The sequence below is a fragment of the Heptranchias perlo genome, chromosome 33 (assembly GCF_035084215.1).
Source record: "Heptranchias perlo isolate sHepPer1 chromosome 33, sHepPer1.hap1, whole genome shotgun sequence".
In the NCBI taxonomy this organism is placed as follows: domain Eukaryota; kingdom Metazoa; phylum Chordata; class Chondrichthyes; order Hexanchiformes; family Hexanchidae; genus Heptranchias; species Heptranchias perlo.
The window spans coordinates 1,615,354-1,630,778 of record NC_090357.1 but is presented as its reverse complement, the minus strand read 5'-3'; the positions used below and the strand labels follow the sequence as shown (position 1 = coordinate 1,630,778).

The window sequence follows — 15,425 nt, the reverse complement described above, 5'->3', positions numbered from 1 at the left end:
TGCTAAAATCCATGTAGACTACATCAAATGCACTACCCTTATCGACCCTCCTTGTTACCGCCTCAAAAAATTCTATCAAGTTGGTCAGACAAGACCTTCCCTTAACAAATCCATGCTGACTGTCCTTGATTACTCTGTGCCTTTCTAAGTGATGGTTTATCCTTTCCCTCAGAATTGATTCTAATAATTTCCCACCACCGAAGTTAGACTGACTGGCCTGTAATTACTCGGTCTATCCATCTCTCCCTTTTTAAACAATGGTACAACGTTAGCAGTCCTCCATTCTTCCGGCACCGCGCCTGTATCCAGTGAGGATTGGGAAATGATGGTCAGAGCCTCTGCTATTTCCTCCCTTCTTTTAACAGCCTGGGATACATTTCATCCGGCCCTGGTGATTTATCTACTTTCAAAGATGCTAATCCCCTTAAGACTTCCTCTCTCACTAAGTTTATCCCATCCAATATTTCACACTACTCCTCCTTAACTACAGTGTCTGCATCGTCCCTCTCATTTGTGAAGACGGACGCAAAGTATTAAGAACCATACCGACATCCTCCACCTCCACACATAGGTCACCTTTAGAACCGTAGAACCATAGAAAAATAGGAGCAGGAGTGGGCCATTCGGCCCTTCGAGCCTGCTCCGCCATTCATTATTATCATGGCTGATCCTCTATCTCAATACCATATTCCTGCTCTCTTCCCCATACCCCTTGATGCCTTTTGTGTCTAGAAATCTATCTCTTTCTTAAATATATTCAGTGACTTGGCCTCCACAGCCTTCTGTGGTAGAAAATTCCACAGGTTCACCACCCTCTGAGTGAAGAAATTTCTCCTCATCTTCGAGCTAAATGTCCTACCCTGTATCCTGAGACTGTGACCCCTCGTTCTTTTTGGTCTCTAATAGGCCCGACTCTTTCCTTAGTTATCCTCTTGCTCTTAATGTATTTATAAAACATCTTTGGGTTATCCTTGATTTTACTTGCCAATATTTTTGGCAAAGATTATGGCGGACATATTCAATGCCACCATTACTTCTGGTGGAAAAATCCCGCAACTGGTTGCGGTGGTCAGAGAGAAGGCCCAAAAAGCTGGGGGCAAAAGCAGAAAATCTGCAACAATGATTAAACTCTCTGCAGTGTGGAAAGTTGACATTTAGTTTACTGTGATCCATATGAACCAAATTAAACTTCAGAGAGGCTTTCATATCAGAGTTGAGCACCAATCGCAAGCTGATTTATGGCAGTAAATGGGTAATGTGACTCGATCTTGCTTGCTACAAATCCTCATTGCGAAGCCAGTTATTGCAGTAAAATCAACACCATCCCAGCTATTTTTGTTTGGTGAATGAAACAATAGCAATGTTAAATTAATGGAGAATCATAAATTTAATGTTGGTTTTGTTTCATTCACCACCAAAAGTACCAGAAGGTATGGTACTGATGTTGGTGTTGGTTTTGCACTTCTGTTGCTTTATTGTAGTAACTAGTTTTGCAATGGTGATGTGAGAGAATGAGTTGTTATTATAGTAAATGCTTCACACACTTTGCTGAGTTGAAACGTTTGTTTTCTCAAAAGGTGTTTTAAGATGTTGATGGGATGTATTAATGAGGCTGGGGAACAGCACACTTTAATGGCCTGTCAGTGATAAAGTTCCCACAGGCCAGTGTTGCAGCACTTACTGTCCCAAAATTGTAAAGATTTAGAAACATTATAGAACATTTAATCTATAAAGTTGTGTCCAGCCAATATTTATACCAATGCTCTCAGATCTTTATCGTAATTTTTTTTCTGTTTCTGTCCAATTTTCTCTCCTTTGTATCCCTTCTCCCTGAAGGTGCTGATTCTTCCTGGGGATTAGTTTCATGAGAGCTGGCAGCCCTCTGGTAGCTTGCCCTAGTGATTATTGTTCATGCACGAGCATAGACAGTGAGTGTTAGCAGATAGTGCAAGCAAACCTAAGGAGGAACTGGAAAGAGTTTGAGGGCATATGAGAGAGTAGTGTCTGGTATTTTTCAAACTTTAGGACTAGCCAGTGAACTGCAATGGTCTATTCTGACCTGTAGCCATGATAGCTGAGCCCGGTCCTCTCCTTACCCTAAAGCACTACCTTGCCATGAAAATGATCAAAAGACTACTGTTACATGATGACGATAGATGAACTTCCAAACTTGACCTATGAAACCATCTGTTTGGGTAGTGGTGCTGGGATTCATCTAATGTGACTTCCACTCTGCATTTTTCTTTCAGCTACATATTCCGGCTGAGCTGCACCAGGCTTGGCCAATGGGCAATTGGCTATGTCACTGCAGATGGTAACATTCTCCAAACAATCCCTCACAACAAGCCCCTCTTCCAGGCTCTCATCGATGGATTCCGTGAAGGATTGTAGGTTCACAGACTTTTCTTAATGCTATAATGTTATGAAAATAATTCTCTCATCTAAACATGACTGATAGCTTCACTTTAGATTGTGCTTAAAAATCACCTTTAAAATGTTAAATCACTTCAGATATCCCACCATTCACATGTGAATTACTGCTTTCATGTTCAACTCATACTCATTTTGATGTTGAGATGGGCAATAGAATACTGTCAACTTTATTTAATGATGCTTGTACAGTTAGATTTGAATATTGCTACTAATTACTTAGGATGGGGGAATGAGCTTCAATGATGCTGCATCTATCTTTTTCATGGTTTGCACATACTAAATGCTTTTTTAAAACCAAATGAAGTTGAATGATTGAGGCGATGGGAAGCTCCAGTCATGAACACTGATGCTTTTTAGATCTTACATCCCATGAGATTTGAATATTCTTGGTTTACTTTTCCTCCTGCAAGAGTGGAAATTCTGTATTAGTTTATGACCACAATAAGCCCTCTAATACTGCAGTGGGCTAGTATTCAAGAGACACAACTTAAGCAAATATAATATGTGAACAATTGTTGGCATGTACAGTCTAGATTCTTGAGCTTACAAGAAGAAATGCCACCTGTATGTTTCACTTTTTAGTTTTTTATTTAAATATTCCGTGCAGTCCCAATACTTTGACAGATTTTTCCCCTCTTCCATACAGTTGAATATACAGATGGTATTAGCTTCAGTTGCAAATATTCACAAACTGGGATGTTGTGGTGCAGTTTCTTTAGCTCTCCAATTAGTGGTTTTCAAACTTTTCTGTGTGGAGAATCCTCTACAAAACTGATAATTCTGGAGACTCTATCTGTTCCCCTTCTCCCCATCCTAACTTTGAAAGACAGTCAGCTGCCCAACGGAAAACAGTGCTATTGTTGGAAATAACACTTTAGTTTATAGCAGCAGAAGTAATATGCTAATAAGTGAACAAATGCAAAAAAATGCAGAATATATGGTAAGCCTGACCCCAGATGGACAGAAATCTAAACTCGTACATTCCACTTTGAAAACTTATGTTATAAAGTGTGGCTTGTGAGATTCAACTGTTCGCCCAATTTGAAATCTCAGTAAAATTATGTGAGCCTTTCAAAGTAAGTCCAAAATTTAGCAGTCTGTTGTTGCAATTACTGTTCAAAGGATTAGAACACTGAAGGCATTCATAATTCAGTGTTGTTGGAGTGTTTTCCTTCAGTTGCTCCACTGAATCTGTCATGGTTTGAATTCTCTGTCATGCTGCTCCCATTATTTGAACTCATGACCATTTATGCCAATAATGAATTTAAGCCTAATTTTGAGGCCTGAAAGATTTCCACTATTGTGTCTGAGAGGCTATCATTCACATGTAAGCCTCGTCAATCCATGAGTGGCAGTAGGCTTTTGAGGGGAGGGGTGGTGTGGGGTGGGGGTTGGAGTTTACAGCTGAGTCTGATCCTATTCCTGTACACACACTTAAGAAAACTCTGATTAATAAAAGGCTATTTGGCCCGTCAACCCCACTCTATTCAGAGCCATTGTATGTTTATTCTATCCCTGACTTTCCTCCCACACCACCTGTTTAGCCTCTATTTTAGGGAACACGAATCTTCTCTTCTTCCCTGATCACCTCTGGTACTATTAACCGTCTCCACACTTAATAAATCCAGTTCTTTTTTAAAGGTGCCAATTGACCAAACATCAATTCCATTCTCTGTGCCTCATTTCAGCTATTCTGTGGAGGCGGGGTGGGGGCGCGCGGGTGCGCGCGCAGAGTTGTCTAACTTTTAACCTCGCTAAAGACGTCTGAATTTTGTACTTGTTTACTTCCACCTTATCTATTCCCATCATGTCATCTCTTCTCCAGAGAAAATAAATTGTTGCTTGTGCCTTCTTTCATAAATTTATTTTTATTTATTCATGGGATGTGGGCGTCACTGGCAAGGCCAACATTTATTGCCCATCCCTAATTGCCCTTAAGAAAGTGGTTCTTGAACCTCTGATCTACAACTGAGTGGCTTGCTAGGCAATTTCAGAGGGCAGTTAAGAATCAGCCACATTGCTGTGGGTCTGGAATCACATATAGGCCAGACCGGGTTAGGGCGGCAGGTTTCCTTCCCTAAAGGACATTAGTGAACCAGATGGGCTTTTACGACAATGGTCACATTACTGATACTAGCTTTTTATTCCAGATTTTATTTTAATTAACTGAATTTAAATTCCCTAGCTGCTGTGGTGAGATTTGAATTCATGTTTCCGGATTATTAGTCCGGGCCTCTGGATTACTAGTCCAGTAACATAACCACTATGCTACCGTACCCGGTTAGTCTTCTAAAGCTTGGAAGTGTCCTAGTCACTCTTCTCTGAACCCTTTCTGTGTATCAAAATCCTTTTTGAAATAGAGTGAAATAGTTCTGAATTGGCCTCACCATTGATTTGTACAATGCCAGTATAACTTGATCTGATCTGTAGCCTAGTACCCTCCAGATTATATTAGCATTATGTGGCTGAAGTAAACACTTAAAATATAAAGATAAGATAAAATTTCAACACCAATTCTGCTCATCCTATCTTCCAGTTTGGTGTGCCCCATGAAAGGAAGTATATAACAAGAATAGAGAAGGTGCAGTGGAGATTCTCTAGGATGGGGGAAACTATGTTAGTGATTCAAAGTGACTAACACAAATGTTGTTGTCATGTGATGTGTGTGCTATATTCAGAGAAAATATTTGACCTTCTGATTAGTTTTACTCTTTTCTAGTTACCTGTTTCCCGATGGACGCAGTCAGAATCCTGATCTGACCGGGTTATGTGAGCCAACACCACATGACCATATCAAAGTGACACAGGTAGGGTATGTGAGCTGCCTGCTTCTGCTCGCTGGGGAGCTCAGTGCTGCTTTTAACAAAGTGACATTGATTCTTGCTTCATCATGTTACCCAACCTTTAGATCATCTGTGAGCTCGTTGAGTTCAAAAGCTTTTATAATATGGTACATGGGTCCTGTAGTGCCCTAGGAACATAGTCAGTATGAATCTCTTGCATTTACACCTGTTTTGGCTAGCTGCTTTGCCTGATTCTGGGTGATTCAGTTTCCAGATGTCCTCTACAGTGCTTTGCCAGGGTATCCTTGGCCTTCCATGCTCCACCTTTCTAGTTGGTTACCATTTCTGTGCTCGAAGCATAGTCTAGCATCCTGAGCATGTGACCCCACTTTTGTTTGCTGGGTTGACTGACAGCTGCTTAGGTTATCTCTGCTTGGGGAGGGCATGTTGCTCATGTCTCTCCTTGTCGATTCTTCGAAAAATAATCATTCATAATAATAACTGTCTTGTGCTCACTCAATGTTTCAAGCCCATTTGCCTCTGAAATTGTTCCTGCTTCTTTTCTGACTGTCCTCTTATTGTTGAAATACTGGGAATTTCTTAGTTATCTTTTGCCTTTGCAGTTATGCTTTTTTTCTAGGCCTCTGTCACTTTGACCGTCCTTTTAACATATTCATTTTTGTCTGCCCTTGTAAGTTCCTGTGCATTTCTCTCTAAGGCCATAACCTTTTCCGTAAGCTTTCTGATCGGACAATTTTCGCATCTCTTCACCCATCTATTAAACCTGGCATTCTCATTCGTGGACATCCCACAACAAACACGCCTCACAGCCTCCACCCTAATAATACTTCTTTTGGCTGCTCCCCTTCTAATTTTACTTCTCATGTTTGCCCCCCTTTGATTTTTACTTCTTTTGGGTGTCTCCTTTTATTTCTCTAGTTTTGCACCCTTTTGATTTTACTTCTCCTTTAACTTCTCATTTTCACGGATACCTATTGCTGCTGCTTTTCAAATTCCTTAGGCTAGTGATATCCTTTTAGTGCTTCCATTCCCCTTTTAACTTATCTGATACTTCATGCCATTTTGAGGTCTTTGAAGAGTGCAACTCTCAATGAAGTATTGCACTATTATTTTTTGCAGTACTGATTATTCTATTGTTGTTCTTTGCTTCATTTGCTGACGTTCTGTCTTTAGCATTTGTGCTCCTCTGTGTTATGGAATTTCTTTATAGGGATGATGGGAGCCCTCAATAGTAACAGCAATGCCAGTCAACTGGGAGTCTGCTTAAGAATTAGTGGATCACCCAGGAAAAAGGAAATTACTGTGTAGCCGTTGGAATATACTCTACTGGCGACATGCAAAGTGTTGAAATCTGTAGATGAACTGAAAAGGGATTGCCAAGGACACTGAGCTTAGCTCATTCAACTCTTCTAATGTTCAGTGCTTATGGAATTCAGTCAGTTTCTTTCATGGAATGGCTTTCAAGTGCAGTCTTCATGCTTTACCATCTCTACCTTGAATTTTTGTGGAGCAGATACCATAGAAAAGATACAGCACAGAAGGGGGCCATTCGGCCCATTGTGTCCGCGCCGGCTCGAAGATCAACCATGTGCCCATTCTAATCCCACCTTCCAGCACCTGGTCCGTAGCCCTGCAGCTTACAGCTCTTTAGGTGCAGGTCCAGGTACTTTTTAAGAGTTGAGGGTCCCTGCCTCTACTACCAGAGGTGAAGGGGAGATGGAGAAGGGAAACAGGTGGGCAGAGAGTAGAAAGTACATTTGAAATAGCGGGTTAATTGTGCAAAGATTGGAGATCCAACCAAATCAGAATCATAATGAAGAAAATAATAGCACTAAAGAGTGACAAATCCCCAGGATCAGATGGTTTCCATCTCAGGGTTTTAAAGGAAGTAGGTGAGCACATTGCAGATGCCCTAACTATTATCTTTCAAAGTTCTCTAGATTCAGGAACTGTCCTTCTAGATTGGAAAATTGCACATGTCACTCCGCTTTTTAAGAAAGGAGGGAGAGGGAAACCAGGGAATTATAGACCAGTTAGCCTAACATCTGTTGTGGGGAAAATGCTGGAGTCTATAATTAAGGATAGGGTGACTGAACACCTCGAGAATTTTCAGTTAATCAGAGAGAGCCAGCATGGATTTGTGAAAGGCAGGTCGTGCCTGACAAACCTGATTGAATTTTTTGAAGAGGTGACTAAAGTAGTGGACAGGGGAATGTCAATGGATGTTATTTATATGGACTTCCAGAAGGCATTTGATAAAGTCCTACATAAGAGACTGCTAGCTAAGATAGAAGCCCATGGAATCGAGGGAAAAGTACGGACTTGGTTAGGAAGTTGACTGAGCGAAAGGCGACAGAGAGTAGGGATAATGGGTAGGTACTCACATTGGCAGGATGTGACTAGTGGAGTCCCGCAGGGATCTGTCTTGGGACCTCAATTATTCACAATATTTATTAACTACTTAGATGAAGGCATAGAAAGTCTCTTATCTAAGTTTGCCGATGACACAAAGATTGGTGGCATTATAAGCAGTGTAGATGAAAACATAAAATTACAAAGGGATATTGATAGATTAGGTGAATGGGCAAAACTGTGGCAAATGGAATTCAGTGTAGGCAAATGTGAGGTCATCCACTTTGGATCAAAAAAGGATAGAACAGGGTACTTTCTAAATGGTAAAAAGTTAAAAAACAGTGGATGTCCAAAGGGACCTAGGGGTTCAGGTACATAGATCATTGAAGTGTCATGAACAGGTGTAGAAAATAATCAATAAGGCTAATGGAATGCTGGCCTTTATATCTAGAGGACTAGAGTACAAGGGGGCAGAAGTTATGCTGCAGCTATACAAAACCCTGGTTAGACCGCACCTGGAGTACTGTGAGCAGTTCTGGCCACCGCACCTTCGGAAGGACATATTGGCCTTGGAGGGAGTGCAGTGTAGGTTTACTAGAATGATACCCGGACTTCAAGGGTTAAGTTACGAGGCGAGATTACACAAATTGGGGTTGTATTCTCTGGAGTTTTGAAGGTTAAGGGGTGATCTGATCGAAGTTTATGAGATATTAAGGGTAACAGATAGGGTGGATAGAGAGAAACTATTTCCATTGGTTGCGGATTCTAGGAGTAGGGGGCACAGTCTAAAAATTAGAGCCCGACCTTTCAGGAGTGAGATTAGAAAACATTTCTACACACAAAGGGTGGTAGAAGTTTGGAACTCTCTTCTGCAAACGGCAATTGATGCTAGCTCAATTGCTAAATTTAAATGTGAGATAGATAGCTTTTTGGCAACCAAAGGTATTAAGGGATATGGGCCAAAGGCAGGTATATGGAGTTAGATCACAGATCAGCCATGATCTTATCAAATGGCGGAGCAGGCATGAGGGGCTGAATGGCCGACTCCTGTTCCTATAATACAGGCAGTTTGTTTCAGTCTAAGTACTAAAATTGTGGTTGTATTTGAATGCATGTCATTTCCTTAGATGACCCTGGGTACTTGTAATTACTATGTACTTAATTAAAATGTTCTTTTCACAACAGTACATGAAGTCAGTGTTGCAAATTTCAGCTGAACCCTGCAAACATTGCGAATGTGAAAATATAGGAGCCGTATCTAATGCTGGCAGGATGATTTCACAAGTCTACTTGCACTCCTTTTTACGACTAAGACAATATGGATGTGGGCCCCCAAGTCTGTTGCAAATTGACTTTACCAGCAAGTTTATTTGCACTGTGTACATTTTATGCTAACGCTTAACTGTGCTGGAGAAGGCGAGAATGAAAGGACGTGACCACCATCGATATATACTTGTGTATCATGTTTATAGAACCTATTACAAATGATTCTTCTGTACCTTTGTTATGACAATATCACAAAAGGATGCCATAATCTTTAATGTCCTGAGTTTGCGGTTCCATTTCTACCTGTTCCTTCACAGTTACTACTACTTTTGAAAATGTTTTTCCACCCATGCTTGCACAGTCTTCTCTGGTATTCCCCAGGGCGCCATCGTTGTCCCTTGCATTAATCATTTCATCAAGAAACACAAGAAGTTAGTATGCCGGTACAGTAGGCAATTTAGGAAAGCAAATGTCACGTTGGCCTTTATTGCAAGGGGGTTGGAGTACAAGAGTAAGGAAGTCTTACTACAGTTGTACAGAGCTTTAGTGAGACCTTACCTGGAGCACTGTGTACAGTTTTGGTCTCCTTATTTAAGGAAGGATATACTTGCCTTGGCGGTGGTACAACGAAAGTTCACTAGATTAATTCCTGGGATGAGAGGGTTATCCCATGAGGAGAGGTTGAGTAGAATGGGCCTATTCTCTCTAGAGTTTAGAAGAATGAGAGATAATCTCATTGAAACATATAAGATTATGAGGGGGCTTGACAGGGTAAACGCTGAGAGATTGTTTCCTCTGGCTAAAGAGTCTAGAACTAGGGGGCATAGTCGCAGGATAAGGGGTCGGCCATTCAAGACTGAGATGAGGAGGAATTTCTTCACTCGGAGGGTTATGAATCTTTGGAATTCTGTAACCCAGAGGGCTGTGGATGCTGAGTCATTGAATATATTCAAGGCTGAGATGGATAGATTTTCGGACTCTAGGGGAATCAAGGGATATGGGGATCGGGCGGGAAAGTGGAGTTGAGTTTGAAGATCAGCCATAATCTGATTGAATGGTGGAGCAGGCTCGAGGGACCGTGTGGCCTACACCTGCTCCTTTTTCTTATGTTCTTATTTATATACTACCTCTCAGCAACATTATCCACAAGCACAGAGTCAGCTTCCATACTACCACCTCAGACACCAGGACAGTTGCTATACTATCCGATTGCCTGTCCAACATCAAGTTCTGAATGAGATGAAATTTCCTACAGATCAATGATCACAGAATCATAGAATGGTTACAGCACAGAAGGAGGCCATTTGGCCCATCAGGTCCGTGCCGGCTTTGTAAGAGCAATCGAGTTAGTCCCATTCCCCTGCTCTTTCCTCATAGCCCTGCAAATTTTTTCCCTTCAAGTATTTATCCAATTTCTTTTTGAAAGCCTCGATTGAATCTGCTTTCAGCACCCTTTCAGACAGCGCATTCCAGATCATAACTACATGTCGCCCTTTGGTTCGTTTGCCAATCACCTTAATTCTGTGTCCTCTGGATCTCGACCCTTCCGCCAATAAGAACAGTTTCTCTTTATTTACTTTATCTAAACCTTTATTTACTTAATCTAACCCTTGCCTTTGAAGTGGTGCAACAAAGGTTCACTAGATTGATTCCTGGGATGAGAGGGTTGTCCTATGAGGAGAGATTGAGTAGAATTCGTCTATACTTTCTGGAGTATAGAAGAATGAGAGGTGATCTCATTGAAACATATAAGATCCTGAGAGGGCTTGACAGGGTAGATGCTGAGAGGCTGTTTCCCCTGGCTGAAGAGTCTAGAACTAGGGGGCATAGTCTCAGGATAAGGGGTCAGCCACTTAGGACTGAAATGAGGAGGAATTTCTTTACTCAGGGTTGTGAATCTTTGAATTTTCTGCCCCAGCGGGCTGTGGATGCTCAGTCGTTGAGTATATTCAAGGCTGAGATCGATGGATTTTTGGACTCTTAAGGGAATCAAAGGATATGGGGATCGGGCGGGAAAGTGGAGTTGAGGTCGAAGATCAGCCATGATCTGATTGAATGTCAGAGCAGGCTCAATGGGCCGTATGGCCTACTCCTGCTACTATTTCTTATGTTCATGATTTTGAACACTTCTGTCAAATCTCCTCTTAACCTTCTCTGCTATAAGGAGAACAACCCCAGCTTCTCCAGTCTATCCACGTAACTGAAGTCCCTCATCCCTGGAACCATTCTATAAATCTTTTCTGCACCCTCTCTAAGGCCTTCACATCCTTCCTAAAGTGCGGAGCCCAGAATTGGACACAGTACTCCAGCTGTGGCCAAACCAGTGTTTTATAAAGGTTCAACATAACTTCCTTGCTTTTGTACTATTTGCATCTATTTATAAAGCTCAGGATCCCGTATGCTTTTTTAACCGCTTTCTCAACCTGTCCTGCCACCTTCATAGATTTGTGCACAGGTCTCTTTGTTCCTGCACCTCCTTTAGAATTGTACCATTTAGTTTATATTGCCTCTCCTCATTCTTCCTACCAAAATGTATCACTTCGCATTTCTCTGTGTTAAATTTCATCTGCCATGTCTCCGCCCATTCCAGCAGCCTATTTATGTCCATTTGAAGTCTATCACTATCCTCCTCACTGTTTACTAAACTTCCAAGTTTTGTGCATCTACAAATTTTAAAAAGGATGGCAAATTTAAAGCCACATTTTGTTTCTGGCAGTGACTTCATCATCCCTGGCTGTGCTCTTAGGCTGAACCTGGTGGTGCACAGCCTCTGTATTTTCTTTGAACCCTGAGCTAAGTTTTCCATCCCATCCACCAAAGATACCTTCTGCCACCTCGGAACACTGCCTGCTTACAACCCTACCTCACACACAGCGCAGCTAAAACCTTCAACCGCACCTTCATTACCTAGAAGATCAATTTCTTTAATGCTCTCCTTGCCGACCACACTGCCTCCGCCCTTCACAACTCCAGCCGATCCAAAACTCTGCATTCTGGATAAAGTCCCACACGCCCATTATCCCCATTCTCACCCACCTTCATTCGCACCCTGTGCTGTACACGCTAGCAAACAGTTCTAATCATATTTGCTCACCCTGTACCCACATCCCTTCAAGCACTTTTCTTTCATCCACCTATTCAATCTAACCTTGACTGTTGACACAGTTTCTGCCTCAACCACTAACCCTGTAAGTGAATTCCACAATTTTAATTATCTGTGTAGGCTTCTCCTGCCCTCTGTTCTAACATTTAATCTTGTATCTATGGCCCCTTGTTCTAGACCCCTCAACGACTGAAAACAGTTTGCTTCTATTTACCCTGTTCCATCCTTTCATAATTTGACACTTCTATTATATGGCCTGGTAATCTACAGTTTCTAATGATAAAGAGCCAATTTTTCATCTCTTCTTTCAATTTCCTCATACCAGGCAGCATCCTAGTGAATCTGTGTTGTACCCTCTCTATGTTAAACTTGTATAGAACCTTGGTTAGTCCATACTTGGAGTACTGTGCACAGTTCTGGTCTCCATATTATAGAAAGGATATAGATGCATTGGAGAAGATGCAAACAAGGATGATACCAGAACTGAGAGGATATACGTATCAGGGAAGGCTGAACAGGCTGGGCTCTTCTAGAAAAGAGAAGGCTGAGGGGTGACTTGATAGGGGTCTTTAAGATAATGAAAGGGTTTGATAGGGTAGACGTAGAGAAATTGTTTCCACTTTTGTGGGTAGTCCAAAACTGGAGGTAATAAATATAAAATAGTTGTTAATAAATCCAATAAGGAATTGAGGAGAAACTTCTTTACCCAGAGAGTGATAAGAATGTGGAATGTGGTCCCACAAGGAGTAGTTGAGGCAAATAGCATAGATGCATTTCAAGGAAAGCTAGATAAGCACATGAGGGAAAAAGGAATAGAAGGGTATGCTGATAGTTAGATGAAGTAGGGAGGGAGGAGGCTCTTGTAGAGCATAAACACCGGCATAGACCAGTTGGGCTGAATGGCCTATTTCTGTGCTGTAGTTTCGATGTAACTCGATGTAAAGCCTCAATATCCCTTTTATAGTGTGGGGTCTAATACTGCACACAGTACTCCTCTAACTGAGGTCTTATTTTAGGTTTTATGTAAGTTCATCGTTACTTTGGCTTTTATATTCTATACCTGTTGTGATAAAACCTCGAATTCCATTCGCACGTTTTTACAGTTTTATCAACCTGAGGTGCTGCCTTTACTGTTGAGTGAACCTGTACCCCCAAATCCCTCTGTTCTTCCAAAGCACTTGGCCTATTTCCATAATTACTGCTTTTTTTTTTAACCAAACGCAAATTTACTGACGTTGAATTCCATCTGCCGCTTTTTAGTCCATTCCCCTATCTTATCAATATCCCTTTGTAGCTTCCTTTGGTCTTCTAAAGAATTGAGTATACCCCCTATTTTGATATCACCTCCACATTTCAACACCACTCCCTCTAGGTCTATATCCAAATCATTGACATACACAGTGAACAGAAGTGGCCCCAGAACTAAACCCTGTGGGACACCACTACCCACTTCCACCCACACTACAAATACTGCAATTGTAAGTTGCCACTCTGAAATGTGGTTGCAAGACATTCGAATGATTTTAAATTGGTGAATGCAAATTGTGACCTAATCTTGAGGTTTAGATGATTATAAATGACTTGAGCTTTCACTGTTTTGAATTAGATGACTCCCTTAGTTAGGTTACTAGCTTGTAATCATTTACAATTACTCCCACGTAGTCATTATTCAATATTTAAAATGCATGTTACAGTTTTGGTTTGTGTAGAGATTGCAGTGAGCGGGGAATAGATGGGTAAGTGATCCTGACCAACCCATCATTCTGGAAGTGAGAGTCTACCACCCACATCTGAGACACTGAGTGTCCACTCTTTCAACGAAAGGTGCATTTCCTGGGTGAAATGAAGTTGCATCTGCACCCTCCCTATTTGTATTTGTCTTTAATTTTGTGCTGCTTCTCTTTAACATCTCTATCCCGATAAAAAGAAGGGAATTTTAAAATGTTATTAGAATATTATATTCACAACACATCATACTCGTGAAAAGGTCATTGATGGAGATATATGATGTGACATGAACTATTGAACTAGTTCAATGGCTTTGTTGGTAAAGACAGAGTATAACTGAACTACTCAAATCCAAATGCAGTCTATGGTGTCCATTATAATTAGCCTCAGTGCCCCAGGCTAGGAAGGGGGAAAATCAGCTGGGGTTCCCATATTTAATCTCTGTTCACTGACCCCAGCTGGAAATTGTGTGTGGTCATTGGGCCATGGACAAGATTCCCCGCCCCCCACCCTCTCTGTTGTTGTCCACCCTCATTGTTCAGGCTCACACATAAAAAATGACCATTTGAGCACGAGGTACCAGAGGGCGTTTGGTACCTGTGGAACTGCATCAAAAGCAAGTGGCACTGCCTTGAGGAGAGAAGATGGGGAGAAAAAGGAAAAGTAAATAATTAAACTTTGCAGTATTGAATTTCACCAACACTAATATATAATTCTCCTTTCTTGGTTTTTTTTCTCTGGAAGGAACAATATGAACTGTACTGTGAGATGGGTTCCACCTTCCAGCTCTGCAAGATCTGTGCGGAAAATGACAAGGATGTAAAAATCGAACCCTGTGGTCACCTAATGTGTACTTCCTGTCTTACAGCCTGGCAGGTAGGAAAGAATGAGCTGGAAAGGTCATTAGCATCAGTAATTTATACATGTGTTCATGCAATTTCTCATTGAAGATGTTCTGTTGTCACATTTATTTTCGTCCTGCTGAGTGTAGGCAGATCACAATAACGCTGAATACAGATAGAATGGGTACTGTAAACCTCAGTCATATTTTGTTTGTTTATTCGGTATCATTATAAATTGTGATTAAGATAAATAATCAGAAAATCACTTCAAAAAAAATTATAAAAGTAGAGTTTCAATTTTAAAAAATCCATTCTTCTACAGTACTAAAAATGCATTTTTTGCAGTCGGTATAGTGAGGTAAAATAAGAAACTAGTCAGTTTTAAAAAAAAGTAATTGGTGAAAACTACACTACAAAGAATCTGTTAAACTATCAGTACAGTTAATAATTACTGAACCACTAAGGATATTTCATTCTTATGTTGTTGTGCTGTTTTGTTTGATTCGTAATACTTCAGTCTTCCTGCAGTGTGTTTTAGCCTAATGGTATCGGTGGTAGCATCCTTTCAGACTGGTGGTTTTGAATTCAGGTAGTGATGGGAATGAAGAGTGAAAGAGATATGATGAGAGATGCCTCAGTGCGTATATGGAGCTCACTGACTGGGCTGTATCTCTGGTCCACTAATAATGTAAAGAGGAGGAAGAACTTGGGATAGAAGCAAAGTGAATTCACCTTTTCACTGAGACTGATCAGTAAAATCTGTGGATTTCAGCAATATCTATACCTTCATAGTTTAGTTCCCTTTATCAAGAATACCTAGATTGTTTTGCCCACGTGGTTTCACAGAGGTTTAAATAATATTATCATACTGCTGCTATTAGAGGCCGCTAGATATTG

At 41.1% G+C, this 15,425-nt stretch overlaps 1 protein-coding gene across 1 annotated transcript in view; it reads left to right on the top strand.

Annotated features, from left to right (window-relative positions):
• cbl (Cbl proto-oncogene, E3 ubiquitin protein ligase) overlaps positions 1–15,425 on the top strand; it is a 174,282-nt gene that overhangs the window by 125,130 nt on the left and 33,727 nt on the right. The window contains exons 6-8 of the mRNA XM_067970839.1: positions 2,250–2,387; positions 5,153–5,240; positions 14,431–14,562. Coding sequence (XP_067826940.1) covers positions 2,250–2,387; positions 5,153–5,240; positions 14,431–14,562 — 358 coding nt within the window. The remainder of the gene's footprint in view (positions 1–2,249; positions 2,388–5,152; positions 5,241–14,430; positions 14,563–15,425) is intronic.